At 29.1% G+C, this 24,997-nt stretch overlaps 1 protein-coding gene across 1 annotated transcript; it reads right to left on the bottom strand.

The window, feature by feature from the left end:
- Window positions 1-6,142: 6,142 nt before the first annotated feature.
- On the bottom strand, window positions 6,143-16,013 carry LOC122530252. The gene is made up of 3 exons (XM_043657057.1): window positions 15,915-16,013; window positions 6,523-6,702; window positions 6,143-6,409 (listed from the first exon to the last, which is right to left on the bottom strand). The coding sequence occupies exons 1-3, from the start codon at window positions 16,011-16,013 to the stop codon at window positions 6,326-6,328; spliced, it is 363 nt and encodes a 120-aa protein (XP_043512992.1). The 3' UTR covers window positions 6,143-6,325.
- Window positions 16,014-24,997: the final 8,984 nt, after the last annotated feature.

Genomic DNA, 24,997 nt, shown 5'->3' on the forward strand with positions numbered 1-24,997 from the left:
ATTGTTTTGGAACCTTTTGTAAAAAAAAAAATATTCCATAAAATTGTCCTTCTATTCTAATTTCTTTTGTAGAAGAACAGGATAGATCATAATTTATAAAATGACGTTATTTGCTTACTTTTATTTGAAAAGAAAAGTGGAAATATAAAATTTTATTGAGAAAATATTTCCATGTGTCAAGAAATATCGATCTCTCTTTCAAAAATGCAGAAGCATATTAAGGAAGAAAACACGCAAGTCGATACACTTGCATGACACAATAAATGCATTATTAGCGAAGGCTTTGCATACCAATGGTGGACTCCTATTCGTAATTTTCTTTCCACATGGGCAGAATGAAATTCTATAAAAAAAATTTTGTTCCAATCTTTGTTTGACCTTAAAACTATATTTCTACTGAATAAAAAACGAGCCATAGTGAACTCCCCTAAAAATGTAATTGAAAAAATCTCTGGGAAAGTCACTGATAAAAATAAAAGTAAACTAGGAAACAGAAAACAGAATGTGATAACAGAAATCAAGTATTCCTCCAATATGTCATTAGGCTTAAGATTGGTAAAATATTTCAATATCCTGATTTGCTGTCAAGTTATAGTCATTGCTTGGACGTACATTACAATATTTTCCATGACAAAGGACAGAGTGACATGAATCGAGTCTACTTTCCTTTTCCAGTTTTTCATTTTGACGAATGATAGATGCATCAACCGCTGATTTCGTAGTTTTTCTCTTTTTTCTTACCAAATTTCACTCATTTATTGAAACACGACCAGATTTTCACTCTGCTTCTTTCTCTCTTCTTTTGTCCATGTCCGGTCTCCTCTTCTTTTCGTGAAACCGATAGTATCGATGGTGCCGCAAATCGCACACAAAACAGCGGCTTAATGGTTTCTCCCGAGATAGAAAACTATCTTAAATCTAAGCGGCAAGTAATCTACGTCAAAGAAAACATAAAAATCTTTATAATAAATATAATTAATACTTGGATAAACTAATGTATATTGAACTATACATTGTACATTGAAATGTATATTCAATACCTTTGTAATGTACATTAAAATTCTTGATGGACGATTGGGTGAGTCTGCGCTTTTCCTTAACAACGAAGCTATACCCGAGAACAATTTCGATTGTGCATCTAATAGTGTATCATTACGAAGAAAAGAATCTTCTGTCTTCATTCCTAATTTCTTTAAAATTTGCTTCGAATTATTATTATTATTAAATTGTCGGATGAAAAAATTTTCACTTTTCTTCTTTCTTTCTTCTTTTTTCCATGTCCAGCCTCCTCTTCTTTTGGCGAAACCAGAAATATCAATGGTGCAATGACCGCAAATCGCAAAGCAGCGGCTTAATGGCTTTTCCTGAGAGAGAAAACTATCTTAAATCTAAGCAGCAATCTACATCAAAGAGAACATAAAACTCTTTATAATAAATATAATTAATATTTAGATAAACTAATGTACATTGATAATGTATATTGGATAAACTATACATTGTACATTGAAATATATATTCAATACCTTTGTAATGTATATTAAAAATCTTGAAGGACGATTGTGTCGGTCTGCGCTCTTCCTTAACAACGTAGCTGTGCCCAAGGACAGTTTCTACCGTGCGTCTAGTAGTGTATCGTTATGAAGAGAAGAATCTTCTGTCTTTATTTCTGTCTTTAGAATTTGCTTCGGATTTCAGATGATTATTAAATAGTTTATTAAAGATAAGTATGAGGCTGTATTAACTAAACGGGAGGAGGCTGTTGGTTATGAATCAATTTATTCAAGTATAATCCAAAGCACACGAACTTCCGCGATTCGAAAATGTAGGAACGCTAAGAATGAAGATTCTCTTTCAGGCACACTGCAATGTCAGCAATGAGCTGAAGGCAATCACTATTGGCTTGTATCACTATAGAAATACAAAACCTGAATGCTATCATTAATATTGTCCAGGTAAAAAACAATCTGAATATCTAGGAATTCACAAAATAGGGAAACCAATGAAATTCATATCCGCAATATTGATACTTCAGTTGGATTCATGTTGGAGGGAAATGCACATACTCCTTAATACTAGTGTGGTTCACCTCTTGTGAGGTAAAAATATTTTCACGAATGAAAAGATGCCTCAAGTGTCATTAATTAGAAAGCATTAGTAGCAACTTTCCTAGTATCGCAGCAGAAATATATCTTTAATAAACATGCTATTGTATTCGAAGGATGTCTTATTTATGTAAAGAAAGGCAACAATTTTACGAGCCACATCACTACCATTTTATCGAAATTCACAAATTTCTCTAGCTGGCACACATAATATAATAGTTTTTCTTTTCTCTTAATTAAATTCTGGATCCCTACTTATAAGTCCATTGTGACAGAAATATCGATTTCCTGTGTATTTTCCCTATAATAAATTTTCAACATTTTAAGAAATATCGACTACTTCTTTCCAAAGAGTTTTAATTCTCCTATCGCTTCTTTTATTTTATCAAATTTATATAGAGATAAAAAATAATATTATTTAACATATTTTAATGTATTTTCATATCTGTAATAGAAAAGACATTAACACAGAAAAATAATTTTGCCTGATGATTTTCCATTATCTGTAGTCAGAACTTATATATATACACAATAATAACAAAGATACTTTTAAATGTTTACATTTTATAATTAAAAGAAATAAAAGAACAGACGAAGAATTATTTTATCTAAATATTGTATAACGAACAGTAGAAATAGATATGTAACGTAATTTGTAGTCTATTTATTGTTAGTATAATTGAAACTCTCTAGATACTTCAAACTAAATACCTCAAACTGATGACATCAAATCAGTATCTAATTTCATACTTTGAAGGTGTTATAATTCCTTACAACTTTAAACACCATCACTTTGTCCCTATAATTTCATCCAAAGCTAAACACTTTAGCTAATAATCAAGTTTTCATATTCGCACATCTTATGTTAATTATTTTAATTATATTAATCCACGAAACTCACAAAAATTTATTAATCTTGCACTACAAATATAGCAAAATATATAATACATCACGAAAGTATTCGAACCTATATAAAATTTGAAAACATAAATACGTTATGTATAATAATTAGCAAAGTTTGTATACCTGCAACAAAGTAGTAATAATACAGATAAGAGTTACAAAACATTTTGTACAAGTAAATTTTACGCAGAGATCATGAAAATAATTAAATACTTGTTTGGAATGTTTCAAGTTTCAATATCCTGAAAACTACACAAAAACAACTTACAAAAAAAAGTTTTACAATTTCGAAGAGGAAATACAATTATTTATTTGCTAAACGTGGTTTAAAATGTTTGAAAAGTACATTTTCCTTCTTAAATTCTTATTTTGTAGGAAAAAAGGGGAAAGAGACATTGTTTGTGCCTTTCAAAAGAAAATTTAATAAATAAATTAATGAATTTAAATTTAATAAAATTTATTTCAGTTTTGCTACTGTAAACAAATGCAAGAAAATGGGAACATCGACGAAGGAAGTGAAAACAATATTTTATCACATTACTAGAATGCGAATTGTTTTAGTACAAGGTGTTTGAAAGCTTAGAAATAATAGAGAACGCCTAAAAATATTGTTGCAAACAGAGTATCAAATTGTGAATATTTTACTTAGATGATATTTTATTGATATTTTATATCTCATGAATTTGAGAAATGCTCTCCTATCGCTGTTGCAGATCTATTACGAACCAGAATTTGTAAGACATTATAAATATAAACTTTTTTGACTTTAATACGAGTATGTATATGGATGTTTTTGTAGATCAGAGAGCGGTAGTAACAATGCGCAATGTCAGATTTAATTGAAGTTAAAATAGTTTAACTATATACAAGAACTTTTTGTTATACAAATACATTATGCTAAAAAAATGTACTTGTATAACAGTTCAATTTTCATACAACATAAATATTTTCATTAGATATTCATGTTATAATAAAGATAATATTTATAATTGGATCGCAGATATTTATGCAATTTCCAATTTACTAGTTTATTTATTTTAATAGTAGAGCTTAGACAGAAATTTGTTTTCGTTGTTCATTTCGAAATTTGTTATTATATATTGTACCAAGCATTCTATTTTCGATATTTTACATATTTTTCCACGTGCTATTCGTCTGAATTAATCTGTAAATTTCCCATGAAGGCATAAAAATCTGCATTCTATTTATAATAATATAATAAATATAATTCATTTTATAAATCAATTTTTAATCGTTAATGCAAATTAAAGGAAATATAGAATACTTTGTGTACTGTACACAACATTTTGTAAAATGATTTATTACCATTTATTACGAGAGTTAATAAACGTGTATCGAGAGGTCGTTATTTCATCAATAAAATAGAATTAACGGAAAAAATTATAAAAATATAATTTTATATACCGACTGAATTGTGTGTGAATTAACTGAATCAATATCTCGCATATGCTATACAGTTATAAAAATCGAAGAGTTTTTTCTAAAATGATTCCATTAAAACTCCGCGAAAATGATAGACAATTAAATGCTACTGTTATTATTAAAAATGATTGTACGAACCAAGCACAGTATGTTTCCTAACTTTCGTCGCTATGATTTTCAGTGATTTCCTGTTTCAATATTAATTGTGATTTTTATGTAGTAGATTCAAAAATACACTTATGATATATTATCTTATGCCATTTTTATTTTCAATTTATGTACTTTCAAAATTAAAGAATGGAAAATAATTTTTTGAGAAACATAATGTTTCTTTATTTTCATTAGTAAGGTGTACATAAATCTCGAATAGCTGTAAAACATTTAGTGGATTTATCTGGAACCGTCTCGAAGATAGATTTGCGATACCGGCAAAAACGTCGCTGCAGATATGTTTATTGAAAATTATTAATTAATTTCACGGTTTTCTGTAGTCATTATTCTATAAAGCGAAGACTTCGGTAATCACATATTTCATTCTTCTAACAAGTAGTAACTAGCAGTTTTAAATGACGCGAAAATAATTACTTAATTTACATCAAATGGAACAGACTCTCTTTCTAAGCGAATTAATCGGGAATTTAAAATATAGTAAATATAATGGCACACGTCACATATGAATGGGAGTTTGCTAACATTTCGGAACACTCAAATAAACACGATTCATCGAATAACCTAATTTTAAGTACATACATTTAGTCGAGAAACCAAGAAGATATTTAATTGACAACATTTACTCTAGTAACACAATTAATATCAATTTTAATCAGGGTTCGAAATCAACAGATTCTTTTCGTATAAAAAAAGTTTCCTTTGTTTGTGGAAAAAAGGAGAACGTGTTCCATTTAGGAACACTTTTCAACAGTGTTCTCATGAAATAGATATTTTAGTATCTGTATAATAAAAGTTCCATGGAAATATGTTATTTAAACATTTATTTAAAAAGTTATGGGAACATTTATTTAAAAATCCATTTTTGTATTCGAGTACATTCATTGAATAACATTCAGTGTCAGTATGTTAAATACTGAAAATTTTTTTAATATTGATGAACAAATTATCTGTCCAAAATAAAAAAATGTCTATTTTTGTATTATTTATCTATTCTTCCTGAAACTTTTATTTTTTAAAACCTTTATTTATCTGTTCTCATTGAGATTTATAACGTAAGAACAACTTTTTCAAAAAGATGCTACAATCCATATTTCAAATAGAACCTATTTAAAAGTTTCTTCACTTTTTTGATTCCTGGTTTCAATACATATTACAATCATTGTGACCAATATGCGAAGGAAAAACAGCGTTAAAGAGATGGACAAATAGATTCCACAATTTGTAAATGAAGAAGTAATACATTTACGAACAAAATGGTAGCATACGTGCCATCTTTAATTTCTCGAAAAGAAACTGGAATCTACTAAACATGAATGCAACGACGTTGCAGAGAAGGATCTATTAATAAAAAGAGATCACTAATATTCATAGAATTCATATGAAAAATGTACGTAAATTCATTCGTGCAATGACACGTAGTGCGCTTGAATTTTCTGTTGACATTATATAAGTTTATGGCTTATCAATCAATCAGGAATAAGTGTCACGTATTATATGATTAGATATCTTTCTTTTTCTTTGCGTCGTTACATTCATGTACATTTATTCATCTTAGTCAATGAACAGGAACATCTTTGGACTTAGGGATCTTTTGTGATGAATTTATGATTTATTTGTTTTTTTTTTTTTTTTCTGATAGAAGAAAACATCTCGTGATCGCGTTGGATTTTAATTTCACAATGTAGATTGATCACGCTGACTCGTAATTACTTTTTCTTGTAGCATGTTACGATGTTCAAGAAACAACGCCAATAAAGGCGGTGGCCCTGTTTCTGCCGTCGAAGATCCATCTAGATAAAAATTGCAGATAAAAATTAATTTCGAAAAATTGAATTTCAAATGTAAGGATAAACTGAATGAATTCCACGTAGAGTACTGTAGAGTAAATTTGTCAAACCTGTACCGTTTGCGCTTCCGCCAATGGAAGAACTGATAAATTTTCGGCTGGCAAATAAGGTGTCGATAATCTTATGGACATTTTATTGCCTTTTTGAAGTTCTCTTCTGGGCTGATTGCTTAGTGCATCTTGTAACGCGACCATTAACTGATCCAACAGAAGAGCCGCCCTCTTTGACACTAGTACCTAAAAAAGAAAGTATTTTATTAAGTATTGATTAATTGAAACAGACCAAACATCCAATGCTTTTTCGCGTCCTACGTTTTGAAGATTACCTGACCTTTTTTATTATTTTCGTATCATATCTTGCTATATCAATTTAATAGGAATTAAATTCAAAAGATACGGATAGGAATTAAATTCAAAATTTTTTATTTACTGAATTCAACCTAGTGACACTTCATGGTGAGTATATATACGCATATATGTACTTATACATATACACAAAGTGAATTTAGTAACTGTACGTTGTATAACCGGTGTAATGCAATTATTTCGTATTACAGTTATTCTCTACTATTATTGTCCATTATTGCTCGTACTAGAAATATTAGGCCACAATGGTTTATAAAAAAATTAATATTTCGCGAAACACCTCGAATTTTATGTAATACGTACAATTCTGTTATGTTAAACAGAATGTCGCATTTGATTGGGAATTAAGGTTATTAAGGTGATTAAATTTTAATTTTTATATTGTCATTTTATATGCACAAAAGAGTGTCCGAAAGGTAGAAAAAATATAAGATATTTGTTCTATTTTTGATTTTACGAAGAAAATGTTCAAGACGAAGTTGCACTATTTCAAAGAGCACATTTGTCGAGAATGAACTTTTTCAAGATTATTTTTAAGCTAATTTTTGTTACTGTTTTGATAATTTTATGGAGAACCAAATATAAAATTCAACCACCTTAATAACCATTTCATTCGGATCATTTAATTTAGGAAATATTTTATTTCATGTTAAAACGATAGAGAGACGTATCTATTACTATCAGTTGAATATAATGATTGGGTTAAAATGACTTGGTATTTTACGAAGATTAACATAAGAGATAAAGTATGAATGATTCTGTAAAGATTCAATAATATATTTTATCGTGATAATGTATTTTATCATGACATATTTCATTAAAATTTTATACATAGATAATTTAAAATATTTCTCTTTTTGATTGCTTTTCATCGTGGGGAATGACAAATAAAAGATGAGTTAAAGTAACAGAGATTTAAGATTTCTTGAAGAAAGTATACTTGCCAAAATTTGACGTAGTTGTCACATTACATTTCTGCTATTATTTGTCCGTCAAAATATGTAATTTTTATTATAAACAACAATTAAAGTTTGTAGTCAAATAAGAGTAATTTAAATAACATAAAAAATAATTTATTTTATATCTGTGATTTTCAAGAAGAAACTCATTGTATCTGAATTAAATAAAATAAAAGTAGTAAACAATTTTTAACTTTATCATATATGTTATATTTTATACGATGAAAAAGTCGCAAATAATATCGTCGCTTTTTATAATTGTAACATGTTACAACCGTAAATTGTAATTTGTATATTTTATAAATCAAAATTTGTATTATTTATTTATTTTTAATGCATATTGAAAAATAATGGCCTATACATATATTTAAAAAAATAACAACTTTCGTTAAAAATAATAATAAACGTAATTAAAAGTAATAAAAAATAGTTATTTATTAAAAATTCTGCTTTTAATTTTAATTTTAAAATATTTCGTATATTTTCTTCTTATTTCGATTGCCGAGTAAATTATATTTTTACAAGTTTACTGTGAACACAATTTTCACAGTTAGAATCACACACATTTAAAGCGTACGATATTACAAGTAAACGATTTCTTCAAACGAAATTGAATTTTTTCCTGGTGAACAAAACAGTATTAAAAACACGAAAAGATCTTAAAATGCGCTTTAACTTAAATAGGAAATCTAGCGTCTTTCTAAAATCGTTTTCGTTTCCCGCGATCAATTGATTCCCTGCTGTTCTCAATTTACTACAATTCATTCCATTATTAATATAGAGTTGTCAACTGCGATTTAAACTTATTAACTCTTTCGAAATAATTGTTTCAATGCTATGGTTGCCATTTATAAAACCGCAAATTTAGAATAAAGAATATTAAAATCCTGGAGTTTTTTGCTCAGAATTAGTCTATATTGCACGTTACCACGAGTATATATTTATTCGAACTATATTGCATTCGCGATTATTATAAACCAAAACAAATCCGGAAAATCTCGAACGGATGGCAGTTCTGTTCAGTGCGAAGGGATCAACTAAGTATCCTAATCGTGTCGGTCTGCATATTCGTGTATTAAATACGAATTTCCAGTCAATTTCTTTATTTCATTAATTTTAATATTCGGCAACCATTGCACATTACATAGATTTGTAATGTGCTGAGATGTATTCCAAGGTGGAGAGAGTTTGCGTTGTTCTGCGTAAATGCTCCCGTACGAATAGATTTGTTGTTTCTTTGGAATAGGTATAAAAGTTACTCGTTCAATCAATGCTGATGGAAAAAGGAAAACTGAAAATGGAGGGAGAGAGTAGGTCACAAAGTGTCTCGATCCAATTCATCCACGCAATTATTCATTATTTGAAAAAATGTTTGAAATAAAATTGTCCTGTTTTAAAGGGAATATTTTATTATGACAGCTAAATTTGTCTAAATGGATTTGTCTCCGAAATCTCAAGGTCACATCCACTCTTAAATGAAATAATATATTTTTTTATACATTAATGAAAGTATATATTAACTATGTCAAAAAATGATTAGTTTAGGAGATATTTTAACTCTAATTTTGTAAAATGTATCGTATGAAAAACGAGAAGGAACACAGGCATATTTTTGTATTTGTACTGTGCAGATTTAAGCAATAATCGATTACCTTGTGATCATTTCTGTAATCAGTTAGTATACAATAATCATGGTAATCATAATGAGTAATCAATTTCATTATTAAAATAAATCATTAATCTTGATTAATTTTTAATTATTTGTAATTATTAATCGGTAAGTTTTAAATCATTGAGTGACTAATTTATATTTTGTTACGATCTATAATGTATTATTTCTTCACATTGTCATGACAAGTTCAAAATTGTTGGATTTTACTGTTCAATATATCTAAATATTATTATTAAACCGCTTGCAGTTTGACTAGTAAACTAAGGTGGAGACAATATTTATGTATGTTCATTGCTGTAATAATAATATCTGTATTGCCTAATTTAGAATAATTGGTAAAGTTTATAATTCTCTGATGTATTTTTGGTATAAAAACGGGTGCGTATCATAACGAAAAATCTCAAAATTTTGATTATTTGGCAAGTTTGTCGTTTGAAGTCCATCTTCATCGAATCATACGGAAGATTGTACGACTATATAGACAAGACTTTCAGTTGATAGAAATTCTTTTGAACATATCCTGGTAAAATTGTAAGATCATACATATTGCAAAATGATGCGAATAATAAATATAATTTCTACAATACAAAATGTACACAGCATTGTTGATACAGTCATAATTAAAAGTTTAATTATTTTATAATGAATGATATCAATTATTTTCTCTTATTGATTAATAAACAATTACTTGATAATCAGTACTCATGATTGATATTCTGATTTCACATTAATTTTAATCATTAATCATTAATCAGATTACGTTTAACTTTGTGTATATTATATTTGAACAGAAACTTTAAACTTGTGTATATTATATTTGAACAGAAACATTAAACATTTTTGTTTCTCACTTCTCACGTTAGTAAGTTGGAAAATCGAGGGAACAGGAAAAACAGTTTCGAGAAAAAATAATCGTAGAAATGAATTTAATGACTGATGCTACTGTTTTCTTTTGATGGAATGGCAAAAAATGGAAAATATGGGAAGGAAGAATTTGGAAAAACTCAAGGACTTTATAAAATCAATTGTAGGATTGAATTCACTTTCATGTCCGTAATTGGCTCGTTTTGTGAAAAAAGTTTTTCTAACAATAAGAAAGAAACAGTGTCGTGGAAGTAAAAGCTTCACGTTTTAAACTAAGTACAGATTTTTTGCTTAATTGTCGACATTTTAAATTGCTACAAATTCTTAACGATCACGGACCAATCTTGTGTTCATTTTAAAGTATGAAACATACATCTTCGTTTCTCATATTTTCATCATCTTAAAAGGGATAAGTGAAGATTGAAAAAATATTTTTCTTAAATAAAACTACAATGATCTTGGAGATTAAACCTTTTGCTTCACAGCGATTTCTTAAAATTTATTATACGATTTTTTTCACAAAGTTAATAATAAGAACCCAAAATATCGAGGTTTTCATCGAAAATTTTCTAGAACCACTCTTCAAGTGCATAATACTGAAACGCGTGGAAGTAACCATCAAACAAAATAACAGAGAAACGAAAAAAGGAACAGTCGACTAGCCATGTCGCTGTCAATCTACTTGATCAAAAAAAACTTGGACAAGAACGTACATATAGTGTAGAGCAGAAAAGGTTAAAAACCAATCATTTACGGGATTAACGAATAACATTTGCTAAAATGAAGATATCTATTTAACTAATAATTCTTCAATTATTAATTAAAACTTAATGTAATAAATTAGTGTAAATTAATGTGAATCTAAGCTAAACTATTAATTTTTTAAATAACAACTAATTATTTAATTAATATAATAGTACCTAATAAATACCTAAATTAATAATTTTTTAAACGTTGATATTTTTTTAAATATTAATATTTTTTTATAGAGAATATGGAGCTGCATCGACTAATAAAAAAATTATTTAAAAAACTAAAAGTTACGATTTTTACAAAAAAATCAGTGGTGTGCGATAAATGTCCTGGACAGGGAATAGTAACCTTGACAATGATTAAATAATTACGATCTTCGTTCGATGTTCAGTTTCTCGACATTTCTATGTTTGCTCGTCGCATTCCGTTAACAGTTTAAATGCCATTTACTTTCTTCGAAAAGACAGAAGATCGAAGGTCTTAAAGAAACGATGCTCGAACGTACGAGTTGAGGAAGAATTTTTGTATCTTCTACTATTATTGAGATGTAACCTGTTACAATTGCGAGAATTATTCACCCTGTGCACCTTGTTGTATATAAACTGTTATATTCATATACAATATCTATGATTGATTAAATACACTAGAAAGAAAATATTTTGACAACACTGTTTTATTATATCATACGATATTGTTAACAATGTTGTCCTCATCGTTGTGTGCAATCTTATGCTCGCTTAATTATGTATACTTGAACACTAGATAAATTGTTTTATCCCTATATTTTTTTAAATACGTACTGAATATTCTATACAGAATTTTGTCAACTCTATACGAACCCCGCAGACCTTCAAATTCGATTTTCTCGAAAACGAAGTATCAAGTCAAAAAATGTTATTCTATATATTTTTTTTTTTTTTTTCATAAGGAAAACCACCTTGTGCTCGTTTGTACATGTTATGCACTTGCTTCGACGCACTGCTGTATAAAAATTCAAACACAACACAACTTTTACCAGTTAGACATTATTTCATAAAATATTTTCTCGCTAGATTAATTTATATGATCAATTCAGAGAAAGCATTAATGCTTTCTAGAAGCTAATAAAAACTTCGATGGTAAATTACCATAAACCATTCGTGTGAATTCCAAAAATAATTGAACATGTAAAATTTGTCGAGAAATTAATGCGAAATGGCAAATTCCCAGAAAATTTCTCTACCCTCAGTTTGCTATTTTTGACATTTTTACGCATATAATATTTCTTTTTTTAAATATATTTTAATACATTTTTAGCTTACTTCTGATTCTCACACTCATGATATTATTCTCTTACGTGTTTTAAACATTTTCAAATATCAAAGTAAAACTTTTCAATTATATTATCGTTTGAATAATCATCAATAATAGCAATTTCTTAAGATATTTATTCCTAAACAAATGAAATTAGTTATTATTTAATTAGTTTCAACGTTAGCATATGCGAAACAGGATGGGACAATATTGTCTCTAAAATTATTTCTTTTGCAAATATTATGATATTAAATTTGGCAAGTTTGTTTTAACATATATACTTCGATAAGGAAATGTTAACACTGTATGTAATTCTTTTTTTAAATACAACATCAATGAACAATAAAATTCATAGAATTCATGGAACAATTATTCCTAAGAATTGTCATCTTGCCTCAGCACCTGAGGCTTCCGACATACGATTCATAGATAATCGATAATTAAATCGAAATACTATCGATCCCGTTCAACGGCGACAATTTTCTTTCGTGCGCCATGTTACGATCCAAATGAGAGTAAGATAAAGCTTGAACAACGAAGACAATATTATTCTTTTCTTTTTTTTTTTATGTCAGTTTAAAGTCACACTGACATCAAAGTCATTAGCGAGTAGAACTTGCAGGTGGTACTTAGATTTTAAACTTGTGCTCATTAAATGTTCTCTTCAGATGATTTTAGAAAGTCAGGACAAAGATCGATATGGAATTTTTTTTGCAACTCAAAGTTTATGGTAGTATAAAGAGAGAAATCAAAATCACGAAGAAATCACGAAGAAATCAAAATGAATCGTATACATTTATGTAATGAAATATTATGTATACATACAAATACATATAAATACATAAAAGAAAAAAACTTTTGGGAAAATCCAATATATTCTAAACTATAACGTGATCTGTGAACAGATATTTCTCTTTTGAAATCGAATGTAAAGGTGAATATGTCGAGATGTGAATTTGACAGATATTCATATTCATATTCGAACGTTCGTGCGCATATTTTTCATTTCATTACGAAAGTTTCATTTTTCTGAAACGGAACAATATTGGGAAACAAGATGAGTGAGCAAGTTTCATTTTTGTCGTTGATGTTCGATACATTTATTCAACTCTTTAATGCCGATCGAAAAAGTTGTAAATACGTGAAAAATATCGAGCCAAATTGATGTAGTTCGGTAAAGTTTGACAACGATAATAAACAATCATAAAAAATATAAGAATTTGTAAGAAATGATAATCACAAAATTCGAAAAGGAACATATTTAGGAATGAAGCGAGAACAAATTAACGTAACCAATAATGATACGTGCATCGTTCTACGCTATCATAAGTATTAAAGACAATTTCGCCACAAAATATTTCTTAATAACGTCACACTACAATTTTCTATAAAATATTTATCGATTCATATTCGCATAAACACGAAGATGGATAGACAAATCTGAATAACAGGAATACCAAGTACAGAAAGAAAGAAAATTGTACATCACTATTAACGTGATTTTATATTTTTGGCTTGATGAAATTTCTTATTGCAAATTGATCTCGACTTTGAATTTCCAAGTCAAATATAAAAATATAAAATAAAATTTTTTCAAACTTGTCAAAGTAATTGCGTGATTCATTCTCTTGGAAACGCTCTTAAACTTTCATTCACTCTTATTCTTATAAATACATACGTTAAGTTAACAACATGTTTACATTTCACAATTAACATGTTCAGTGCTAAGCTAGTTTTGAGTAAATTCTTCCCAAAACGCAGTATATATCAAAAGAATTTTAAAAATATGTAAAATTTATATATATTTCTTAGTTTTTTGAGAGTCAAAAATTTTGCATGTAATAATGATGTTAACAATTGCTCCACTATAATATATTCATTAATGATGTAAACATCGCTAGATGTAAAATGGCATGTACCAAATTTGGTGAAAAAAATAAAATTTTGAAAGTCGTAAAACTTTTAAGGGTCGTTGAAAAGATTTCAATTTTCAAAATAGTGATTGATTTAGTAACGAAAAAAAATTTTCCACTGTAGATGATAATAGATAATAATACAAAATGATAATATAAATGATACAGTAAATGATAATAGGTATAAGTATAAAAAAATAAGTAGAAAAATGAAAATTTTTTGATTCTTTTTTCTTCATACTAACGCAAAACCGAATAAATTTCCTAAAGAATGTTTTTTCTAGTTTATTGGTCTTCTACACGCTCTCAAAATTTAACATTTAAATTTAGGATACTCTCATTTTTCCAGCTTAATTTGTTCCTTAGTGTGAAATTGACATAACGATAAAAAAATTAATTTCTATAATTGAAAAATAAATAATTAAGATTGCAAATTCTTTTATGTATTCTTACCTGTACTCAACTGCGTGTAAAATTTAAACAAGTCCTGTTGTCATAAATCAATTTCATATTGTAATCTTATTTTCTCTAGTTTTGTCTAATATTATGACCATTTGTTTTAGACTTACAATTATCTTGCAAAACAATAAATACAATATGAATTATCGAAAATGTGATACATTAAATTGTAATGCGATAATATAATAATATAATTAGAAATCGAGGAATTTCAAAATTATATTTAAATATTATTTTGTTATAAAAAATATTGAAAATATGTTATGTTACATATTAGAAATATGAGTACATACACTGACAATTTAAAAGAAAAAATGTGTGACAACTGACAGAAGGTACGGATGAGGGGATGATTACTCATGAAGAGATAAGTCGAAAGTGTAGAATAAAATTTGTTTACTTTAAGTTTCGTTCTCGAGAATGTTTCGAGATAGAAAATTTGTCAAGTATCGAGACAATTTTCAACGAAACATATTCGAAGTCTATTTTCTCAAAAGTGAAGCTTCAAAAACAAAAAAAATCTTATTTTACGTGTCTGATTTATTTTTGCACGTGAAAATATTTCCTGGTAATTTTGTTTCTGTACATCTAGAATTAATCCTATTCAAATTCAAATCAGCCAAATTCAAATCAAAGAAACTAAATTCAAACTTGATAATTTCTTAAACTAAGTTCTCTAGAACATAAAACTTTAAAAAATAAAATGATAAAAATTTTATTCTATATTTTCGGTTTATTTTTTCACGAGGGAATTTCCTCTGCTTTATTTCTCACATGCAACAAAACGCTCTTTATAGTTCAAAATATACAGGGCTATAGACGAACTTAAATGGTCAAACCGCGATAAAATGTGAAATATAAATTCTGTATATTTAAAATTTTAAATATGACTTCTCAAGGATCTCTTATGATTACAATACAGATATCATTAAAATAATATGTCCTCCAAGATACTTACAACTTCCTTCTGAAATATTTTTTATTATAATTTCAGTTTTCACAAAATTAAAAAGAAATACGTTATTCTCATATAATTTGTTTGTCGAGTAATTTTAGATAGATAAATCAGATAGACTGTATATAGGCGACTAATAATCTTTGTGACGATATATAGACGTTTTATGATAATATAATAAAAGACAAGCATCGTGAATGTACCGAGTTACTCACCGAAGAGTCGTCAAGATTTGTCAAATGGTCAACATAGGAATTTATAGACACACTCCTCTTCCACAGCGCATTCTGCTCATCAGCGATTACCGATACCATCGTCACCATTAACAAAATTACAGTGTTGCTCATTTATACTTCGGTAGTTGGTTTCTTGAACGAATGCAATTGCAATATTCTTTTCTTGGATTGAAAATATTTCTCCCACGATGTAACAACTCTGAATCTTGGTCGATTCGCTGGATCGATGCGTTCGTCTATCTCTAACGTTACGATTCAATAATGTAACACAAGAAAAAGAACGAGCGTCAATTTTGCGAAATAATTTGTTGTTGAGAAGTAATACGTGTTACCTCGAATTTACAGATTGACATATAGTTAGTAAATGACAATATACTGTATCGTATACGTCGTTTATTCAAGAGAAATGAAGGATGTACTCGGGAATACAATGTGACGTCTCGAACGGCAACTGCTCTCTTTTATACGCGTGTTCTCCCACAACGCTTGTTCCATATAACGCAGGCGCTGAGAATGTCTTTATTCTGGAAATCGTGAACGTTATCCCGCTGTTCGACGCATCTTCCCTCGCATAAGGTTTTAATTCGTGCGAGTCTAAAGGTTGTACCGACACGGCGACCATCATTTTCCGTTTTCCCCTTTGGGAAAATTTCATTTTCCGCGTTTAACCCTTCGAAATGAATTCAGCAGTCACGAGCCGAGATCGCAATTGATTCTTCCTATTTAGGCTCGACGCAGACGAATACAACGTTTTGGGAAATGAGAAACATAAATTGTTCTGAGGAAAGAACTTTATTTCTGTGCTCCTCTGCGTCAGAACGTAAGGAAATAGAAGAAATGCAGTGTATTGCTAATTTGGAACACCGAATTATTTAAAAAGGTGTTAATATTATCTAATTCGTAACATCGAAAATAATAGAGACAAAAGTCCTATTGATCAATGACAATTGTGAACAAACCGTAGTTTCGATTTAATATACAGTTAGTTTCGATTTAATGTAAAGTTTAATGTAAAGTTTCAATTTAATATACAGTTAACTCTTAAAACACCGGCTATTTTGTTGAAAACTACCTAAAACGCCGCAATACTTACAAGTTTTGCAAAAATATACTCTTTTACAAATAAAATAGAATAATTCTCGTAGAACGCGAGAACGCAGAATTCTATTCAGAAGTTTTACATGATCTGGACAAAGAGAAATATCTCTTTAACTTAGTAATCTTCGTAATTAAATCTTTAACTTAGTAAATTTCCTAATTATTCACATATAATTGTGCATATATCAACCAAATTTTATTGTCTTTATTTTTACGATCTTTTTGAAAAAGTTACATTTAATTTTTACTCCTAGATCTACGTTTTTTTGTGTCATAATTTTCAAAACTAGTATCTCTCTAGGTAAATATGAGAAGAATATCTCACAACAAATACACATATGTCCATATTTCTGCATAGATACGTGAAAACACATATAGGTGCTGTACCGTTAGTCTACGTATCATGCTTTAAGAGGAGTTCGGAGCTTTAAGTGTTAAGAAATATCAGTTTACAAAAATTTTCCAACAAGTATTCGATCGTTGCTATCATAGCTAAAATATATCAAAACTTTAGAATCAATTAATTTATTTATTCTGAAGTTTGTACGCTTATTCTACCGTATCTTGTCAATTAATGTAATTTGGAATTCTATGGTATGGTGATGCTTCGATCTCAAAGGTTAACGTCGCGTCGGTTATTAAGAAAATTTATCAGAACTGTCTTTAACTACGACTGAAAATCTTCGTGTTACCGTTTTTATTTCTCCCATTCTAAACACAAAAAAAGGAACGTTCAATGACGAAGAAAACTAGGCAGAATCTACGATAATGTCAAATTCCTCTTATAGAAACGAGCTAGAATAGATAGAAATCTGTTTATTTAATTAACAATATTTACTTGTAACTAATATTTACTTAGATTGCAAGAAAAAATAATTTTATTACTTGTTTCTTTAATTTTGAAGAGCAAAGGTAAATTAGAATACCACTGTTACAAATTACCTGCAATAAAATCATTATTTTATATCATTCATTAATTTCCATCTTTAATTATTTTGATTGAAGTTTCAAATACTCTTTCTTATCAGGAGAAACTAGGAGTTTGAAATATATAAATTTATTAGTTTCTCTAAAATATTACGTAATTCCTCTTCTCTTTCTATTTACTATTATAATTTTTTATTCATTGTAAACAAAGTGATACTCCTCATATCATCTTATTCTCGATTTCTGGAACTCGGTACTTTTGGAAATTTTGTAGAAATTGATAAGTAATAGTAAATCGGAAAGAAAGTGAAAAAAGTTGGAATACACATGATATATGTATTTAAACATTTAGAACTCTACTGCTGATAGCAATAGCAAGCAGAGATCGAAAAGGTTAAGGAACTTTTAAGTAAATTCTATTTGAAACTACGATTCTGTGGATCGTAGAACTTTTTCAAAAAATTTTCTTACGAATCTCGATGAGAAATAAACGTTCTTAGAAATAAAAGTTTTAGACAGAATGGAAATTACGTATATGGAAATTAATTATAAAAATAAAAATTTTTCTGTCAGAAGAACAGGTAATTTGTTAATATTAATAAAGTTTTATTAATAAAGTTTTCAATATTAAAGAAGTTCTCAATATTTGTAGCAAATATTGACTTCAGTAGGTAGTACTCTAATATAAAAATGGAATTTAAATTAAATGTTTTAAAATGAGTTGCTTTCATCAAACTTTTAGTTTACAGTAACTTTTATTTTTTCTAAAATATCTGTTCCATAACAATACTGTTTAACAGTGTTTCTAACACTATTCAAACTTTTTTTCTATTCTTTGCTGTACTATTCAAAAATTCTCCATAAGCAGATATTTTTTTTTACATGAAATGTGTAAATATCGAACAGAATTTTTTTTAAACGAAAAGAACCTGGTAATTTCAATCCCTGGTAGCAAATCCACATTAACATTTTATTAGAGACCAGTTTTTTTACATGGAAGTCACAAAAGCTACGTTCGCGGTCACGTTAAGCAATACAGTTGCTCACATTAATATTCGAACATGGAAATGGCTTTGAATATTAGGCTTAGACAGCAAAAGTTCAAGAGATCGTAATATTTTCATCATTAAGTTTATTTTCGCTTGATATTCAAGTTTTAATGAAATGGCTAAAAATAAAATATGACAAAAAAGAAAATATCAGGAATATCATTTATAAATAAATACGGGTTTGAAGCTTTCTTTCTTTCAACAGTTCTCATTTTCTGTCGAATTCTTTCTCTCAATTTTTTTTTCTTCCTCTTCTACTCCGATCCTTCACGGTTCACGCTTGTCTGTTTCCTCTCCTTTTATTAACCTCTTTTTTATCTCTATGGTCTCGAATTCCATTGGTCGATTGTCAAAGTGAACAATCGACTTTCGAATATGAACAATCAACGATCGCGACAGTTTTTCCAAGCTGTCTAGTTTTTGCAATCAAGCCAGTGTGCATGGTTCCTCAATATGACGTGCGATTGACTTTGTCCAGCGATCAAATTCAGACGACGCGTTGTTAAAGTTTATTTAAAAAAATACTGCTTGATCTCGCTTGATACCATTTCCTCAGAAAAAGGAAAGAAATGTATATATTTCATATTCTCTTCCTAACTGCAATAAATGAAATAAACCGTTATATCAAAAATAAATATATTTCTTTTAAATCAATTATTTTATGTCACATCAACCTCATAGATTATTAGCGACAATAAAAGGAAGGATGGTTTATATGCTTTTGTAGATTGTGTTGTGTTTCAAATATTGTAGCAGACTTGATGATGATCCACTGTCCTTTAGGTTGTCTTATAGGGTAAGTTTGATGCTGAGTTTCTTAGCAGTAGGTATACTTCGCATTGTAGTATGAGGTGGTCTATTGTTAGGGTTGTACCGTTCTTGCACCGTTCACAGAGTGGTAGGTCTTCTTTGGTGAGTATTAATTTGTGTGTATTTTCGTATGTCCGATTATGATTCTTAATATTACGATTTGGTGGTGTCTTTTTAGACTGGGTGGTATTACGTTCTTATAAAAATCATTTTTTATGGTTAGCAGTCGTGGTTTCACTAAGGCTTTTCATTCGTTGTTCCAATGGCGTTTGAGTTTTTGCTTTAGGCGAACAAGTAAAGAATCGAATGATAGGTTTGTGTTGTGGTAGGGGATTGTCGAATTTGCTGCTTCCTTAGCAGCTTTGTCCGCTCTCTCGTTCATTTCAATTCCTGTGTGGGATGGGACCCATATTACTGTAACTGAGTTATTGTTTTTTATTGATTCGATGTAGGTGTTTTGGCATTCGTGGATGGATGTATTGTTTGTCCATTGGTTTAGAATTAAGGCAATAGCATTTGTGGAGTCACTGAAGATGGCGAATTTTCTATTGTGGTATTTAGATGTCATTTCGAGGGCATGTTTTAGTGCGTTAAATTCGGCGATCAGGATGGACGTGTTTTGGTAGAGTTTAACTTTTGTGATTGAATGTTCGAAGACGATCGAGTAGCTGTTTTGGGTTTTTGAGCCATCTGTATAGATATGTGTATAATCTTGGTATCTCTGGGATAGCTTCCAGAACAGGGATTTCAATGTTAGGGTTGGTTTGTTTTTTGTCATGTTTGCGTAAATTGGTGTCGGTTGTGATTATAGGGACCGTCCACGGCGGGAAATTAGGTATATTTCTTGGGGTTGCCAAGATGACTTTGGTGTTGAAATCGTGTTCATATTTCTATTGTAGAAATTCTATTGTAGAATGGGAGTGCGGTTTTCTTCATCATGTGTGTGGTGGTAGTTGCGTTCTGTCGAAAGGTGTTTAAGAATACAGGGGTGCTAGAGATTTTAGCAGCGAACTTGATGCTTAGATGCATTCTTCTGATTTTTAGAGGAACTTCCATTGCTTCGCTCAGGATATCAATAACTGGGCTGGTTCGGAATGCTTCCATTGCTATCCTAATTACATGGTGGTGTAACATGTATAGGGTCGAGTTTTCTGAGGATTTGGTAGCTTGCAGAGTTGTACACGATAGATCCATAGTCTATCTTAGTTCTTACTACTGTTTTGTATGTTAGTAACAGGGTGTTCATATTTGCACCCCAGTTGTTTCGCTCCAATTGTTTTTAGGATCCTGAGGCGTTGGTAGCATTCCGATCTAAGTTTGTTTATGTGCGGTTTCCACGTTAGTCAGGAATCGAAAGTTAGGCCTAGTAGCTTGATTGTAGATGTCTCTTTTAGTTCTTGTCTGTTGAGGCTTAAATGTTGATGTGATGTCTATGTTTACTGAATGTTATCACTACCGATTTAGAGCTCGAGAACTTGAATCCAGTATTTAGTGACCACTTTTAGAGGTTGTTTACTGTTTTGTAGTAAAGTATGGGCGATGAGTGAGTTTTTTTCCTTTTCATATTATAGTGAGGTCATCGAATAAGAATCCTTTGACTGGTCCTTAGATAGGTCTGTCATCACATCATTTATGGCTATGAGAAATAGGCTAACGCTTAGGACTGATCCTTGTGATACGCCGTTTTCTATGATTCTTGATGAAGAGAGATGATTTGCGATTCTAACTTGGATGGTCCTTGTATGATGGAAGTTTTTGATGAAGTTGAAGATATTGTTTTTGATTCCGTGCATTTGTAGGATTTCTAAAATTTGGTGTCTCCATACGATATCGCCTTTTCTATGTCAAGACATACAGCGATTAGTTGTTGTTGTCGAAGGCTTCCTGTATCTCGGTTTCTAGGTTGATTAAGTGATCGTAGGTGGAATGGAATTGTCGAAAGCCGCTTTGGAATTTGATGATCAAGTGATGCTTCTCGATGTACCACCGTAGGCGATGGTTTACTATCTTTTCCATTAGCTTACACATTGTGTTCGTCAATGAAATTGGTCGGTAACTATTGGGATCCGTGGGATTTTTATCTGGTTTTAGGATAGGAATTATTATTGTTTTGTTCCATATTTCTGGAAAGACATTGTGATTCCATATGCAGTTGAATATTGAGAGTAGGTAGTTTATAGTGTTTTGTAGCAGTTTGATAAAGAAAAGGTTTGCTTGCTCTTTAGTTGGAAAAGAATTAATCATTGTAATAGTAGCATAGGATTTTGCTTGTGTAGTTGAAACATTTAATGGATTTATAGTGGGTTGTTAATATCTGTGTGTACGCCTCTATGTGTAGAGGCCTCGTTGTTGGTGGACACTCTCTAACTCATGGTGTGTCGGAGATGGGGAATCTACTCATACTATGACTCACACTATCACAGCACTTTATTATTGTACTCTGTATGATCGGCAATTGCGAGCAAGGAAAACATGTCTGTTCGGTTTGAACGCTCGAGAGCAACTCAAAAAATAAATATTAATTCTGATAATAATATTAATTTAAATAATGTCAGATAATAAATGTCAGATATAAGATAATGAAAAAATATAATTATAGTTTGATATTAAATAAAAAAAATTATTTTCAATACTGCTTTAAAAACATCTCGTTATAGAAGTTACAACTTTGAGATCTCATATCTCAATAGAAAATTATCCGTTGATTCTTTGTACGTTTGATAAAGATATTTAAATTTGACTGTGAACGTTATCGTTATTTATTTACCAAAATAGCACAGATTATGTTTATTACAACCAGAATAAAAAAAAGCCATAGAATAACAATTATTCTTTTTTATTGAAGTGATTTTGATTATAAATAACGATCATAAGTGCCTGAAAAATTTTTTCGTTTGTCAATAACCATTGCTGATGAGTAGATCGCGGATTTTTATGCGTTTATGGAAAACTTGAATGGACAAAACTGCACATAATACATAGAACATGCAAAAATATGTAAAATATCCAAAGAAGTGTATTAATTATAGTAGTATATGACGGAAACAATTTTTTGTCTAAATTCCATTTCTTTAATTATGTTCACGAAAATTTAAAATTGCATAATAATCCGCAGTCTACTAATAAAAGAAATATATTTCAGTTCTCTTTCCTCCAGAACTATTATAACCAGAATGAAAAGATATAATAATATCATAGAATAATAACAACTTTTTTTTATTAAAGTATACTTGATTGCAAATTATAATTATAAATTATAGAATTTTTTCGTTGCCAATAATCATTATTGGTGAGAGACTTATTTCGATTACTCATTACAGTTATCGAATAATTGTTTCAATTGCTTATAACAGTTATCGATGAGAATAATTTTGCGATTACTAGTAACAATTGTCAATAAAAGAAATTTATTTTGGTTCGCTTTCTTTGTTAATTTTCGCGAGATCTACACAAGAAGGTAGCTCTACTTTAAAATATTTAAACGTAGGATTGTTTTAGTCGAATACAAAATAATATTTTACACTTTACACTTATAAGCGACTGAAATAGAAATTTTTCTTATTGATAATTATTATGGGTAATTAAAATAAATTTCCCTCATCGATAACTGTTATGAGCAGAATTATAAATAGAATTCCCCTCATCGCTAGTGGTTTTCGTAGGTAACGAAAAAGAATTTCAGTCACCTGTGTTATTTTTAATTAAACATTTAACTTTTTAGTATATGCATGTAGTTAGTATATGTAGTGTAGTATTTTGAAAAAATTTTCTACGGTTTGACATTAATATTAAGTAATTATGTAATAAACAAGTTTCAGTGACTAAATTTTTTCATAACATTTTTTTGGGTAACTATTATTTGTCGTCTTTCTTCGTTAATTTCCGTGAGATTTACATTCGAAATATTTTCAAAATATTTCAGTGCGATTGCGGAGGAATCAATCCAGATGCAAAACAGTGCCTTAAATTTTTTACTGTTATGAGCGACTGAAATGGAGTTTTCTTCATCTGTAAATGTTATGAGTAAACTGTGAATTTTTATCCATTTTTAAATTTTTATGAGCATAATTTAAAAAATGGAACCCAAGTAGAATATTGTTTCTTGTATTTATTAATATTTTATAATTGCTATAATAATTATAATTATAATTAATGGTCTTCTTTAAATATTTTATATATTTTTACATGTTATATGCATTGTGCGTGGATTTTCACACCTTAAAATTTCCTACAAATGAATAAAAATCGGCGTTTATAACAACAAAAATAAATTTCCTTCGTTGATATAAACGACCGAAATAGAATTCTCCTCATCAATAATAATTATCGGTAACGATACAAATTTTCTGCCATTTGTAATTGTTATTTGTAATCAGAATGTGTAATTTTTTAATCGTGCAAGTTTCAAAAAATTTTCTTTATAATTTGAGATTAATTTTATACAACTTAATATACAAGTAATATATATGAGTAATTATATGATATATAATATTATAATAATGTACTTAGTATATTAATATATATAATTATTACAAGAGTATATACAATAGTATGATATATTATATATCATACTTGTATATTATATGTTATATAACATATAAGTTGAGATTAATCTTATATAATAATTATTAATCTTATATACTTGAATAATATTCAATTACGGATTTGGCCAAAGTATAGAATTCAGGCTACAAAATTTTCTTTTTAATTTGTATTTCTATGAGTATTTTAGTTCGCTAGAACGAAAATGATGATCATTTTTCGAAATGAACGGTTTTGAAAATTCAGCCGAATGAACTGTAATAGCTGGATTACAAAAGTTTCATTATTATTCCAAGATCATCTCAAAGTCAAACGAACAAATGATATTATAACATGCAGTCTTTAATACTCTGTAACATTTACTCGACACCTTTTTTCGTATCATTTATATTTTTTTCGAGATATTTCAGTGTTCTCAGTTTGTCTAAGACAGACAAACTGTCACGACATAGAGTGTTTCATACCTTGTGGGACCCACTTCGGGAGCTGATTGTACGCCTAAAAATAACGAAAAAAAGTCATATAAAGTCTTTGTGTATGAGATATAATGAATTTTCTGTTTTAATTACTTTTACAAAAGATGCTCGAAATGACCACCTTGCATTTGAAGACAAGCCTGCACGCGTCTTGTCATTG

The sequence above is a fragment of the Frieseomelitta varia genome, unplaced genomic scaffold (assembly GCF_011392965.1).
Source record: "Frieseomelitta varia isolate USP_RPSP 00005682 unplaced genomic scaffold, Fvar_1.2 scaffold_334, whole genome shotgun sequence".
Classification (NCBI taxonomy): domain Eukaryota; kingdom Metazoa; phylum Arthropoda; class Insecta; order Hymenoptera; family Apidae; genus Frieseomelitta; species Frieseomelitta varia.

What these genes read in the sequence shown, in the direction of transcription:
- LOC122530252 (XM_043657057.1), bottom strand. Translation starts at nt 16,013, where the DNA reads ATGGTATCGGTAATCGCTGATGAGCAGAATGCGCTGTGGAAGAGGAGT. An exon ending in CAAATCTTGACGACTCTTCG is followed by an intron (nt 6,703 to 15,914) that starts GTGAGTAACTCG and finishes TTTCTTTTTTAG; the next exon opens with GTACTAGTGTCAAAGAGGGC. An exon ending in CATTGGCGGAAGCGCAAACG is followed by an intron (nt 6,410 to 6,522) that starts GTACAGGTTTGA and finishes ATTTTTATCTAG; the next exon opens with ATGGATCTTCGACGGCAGAA.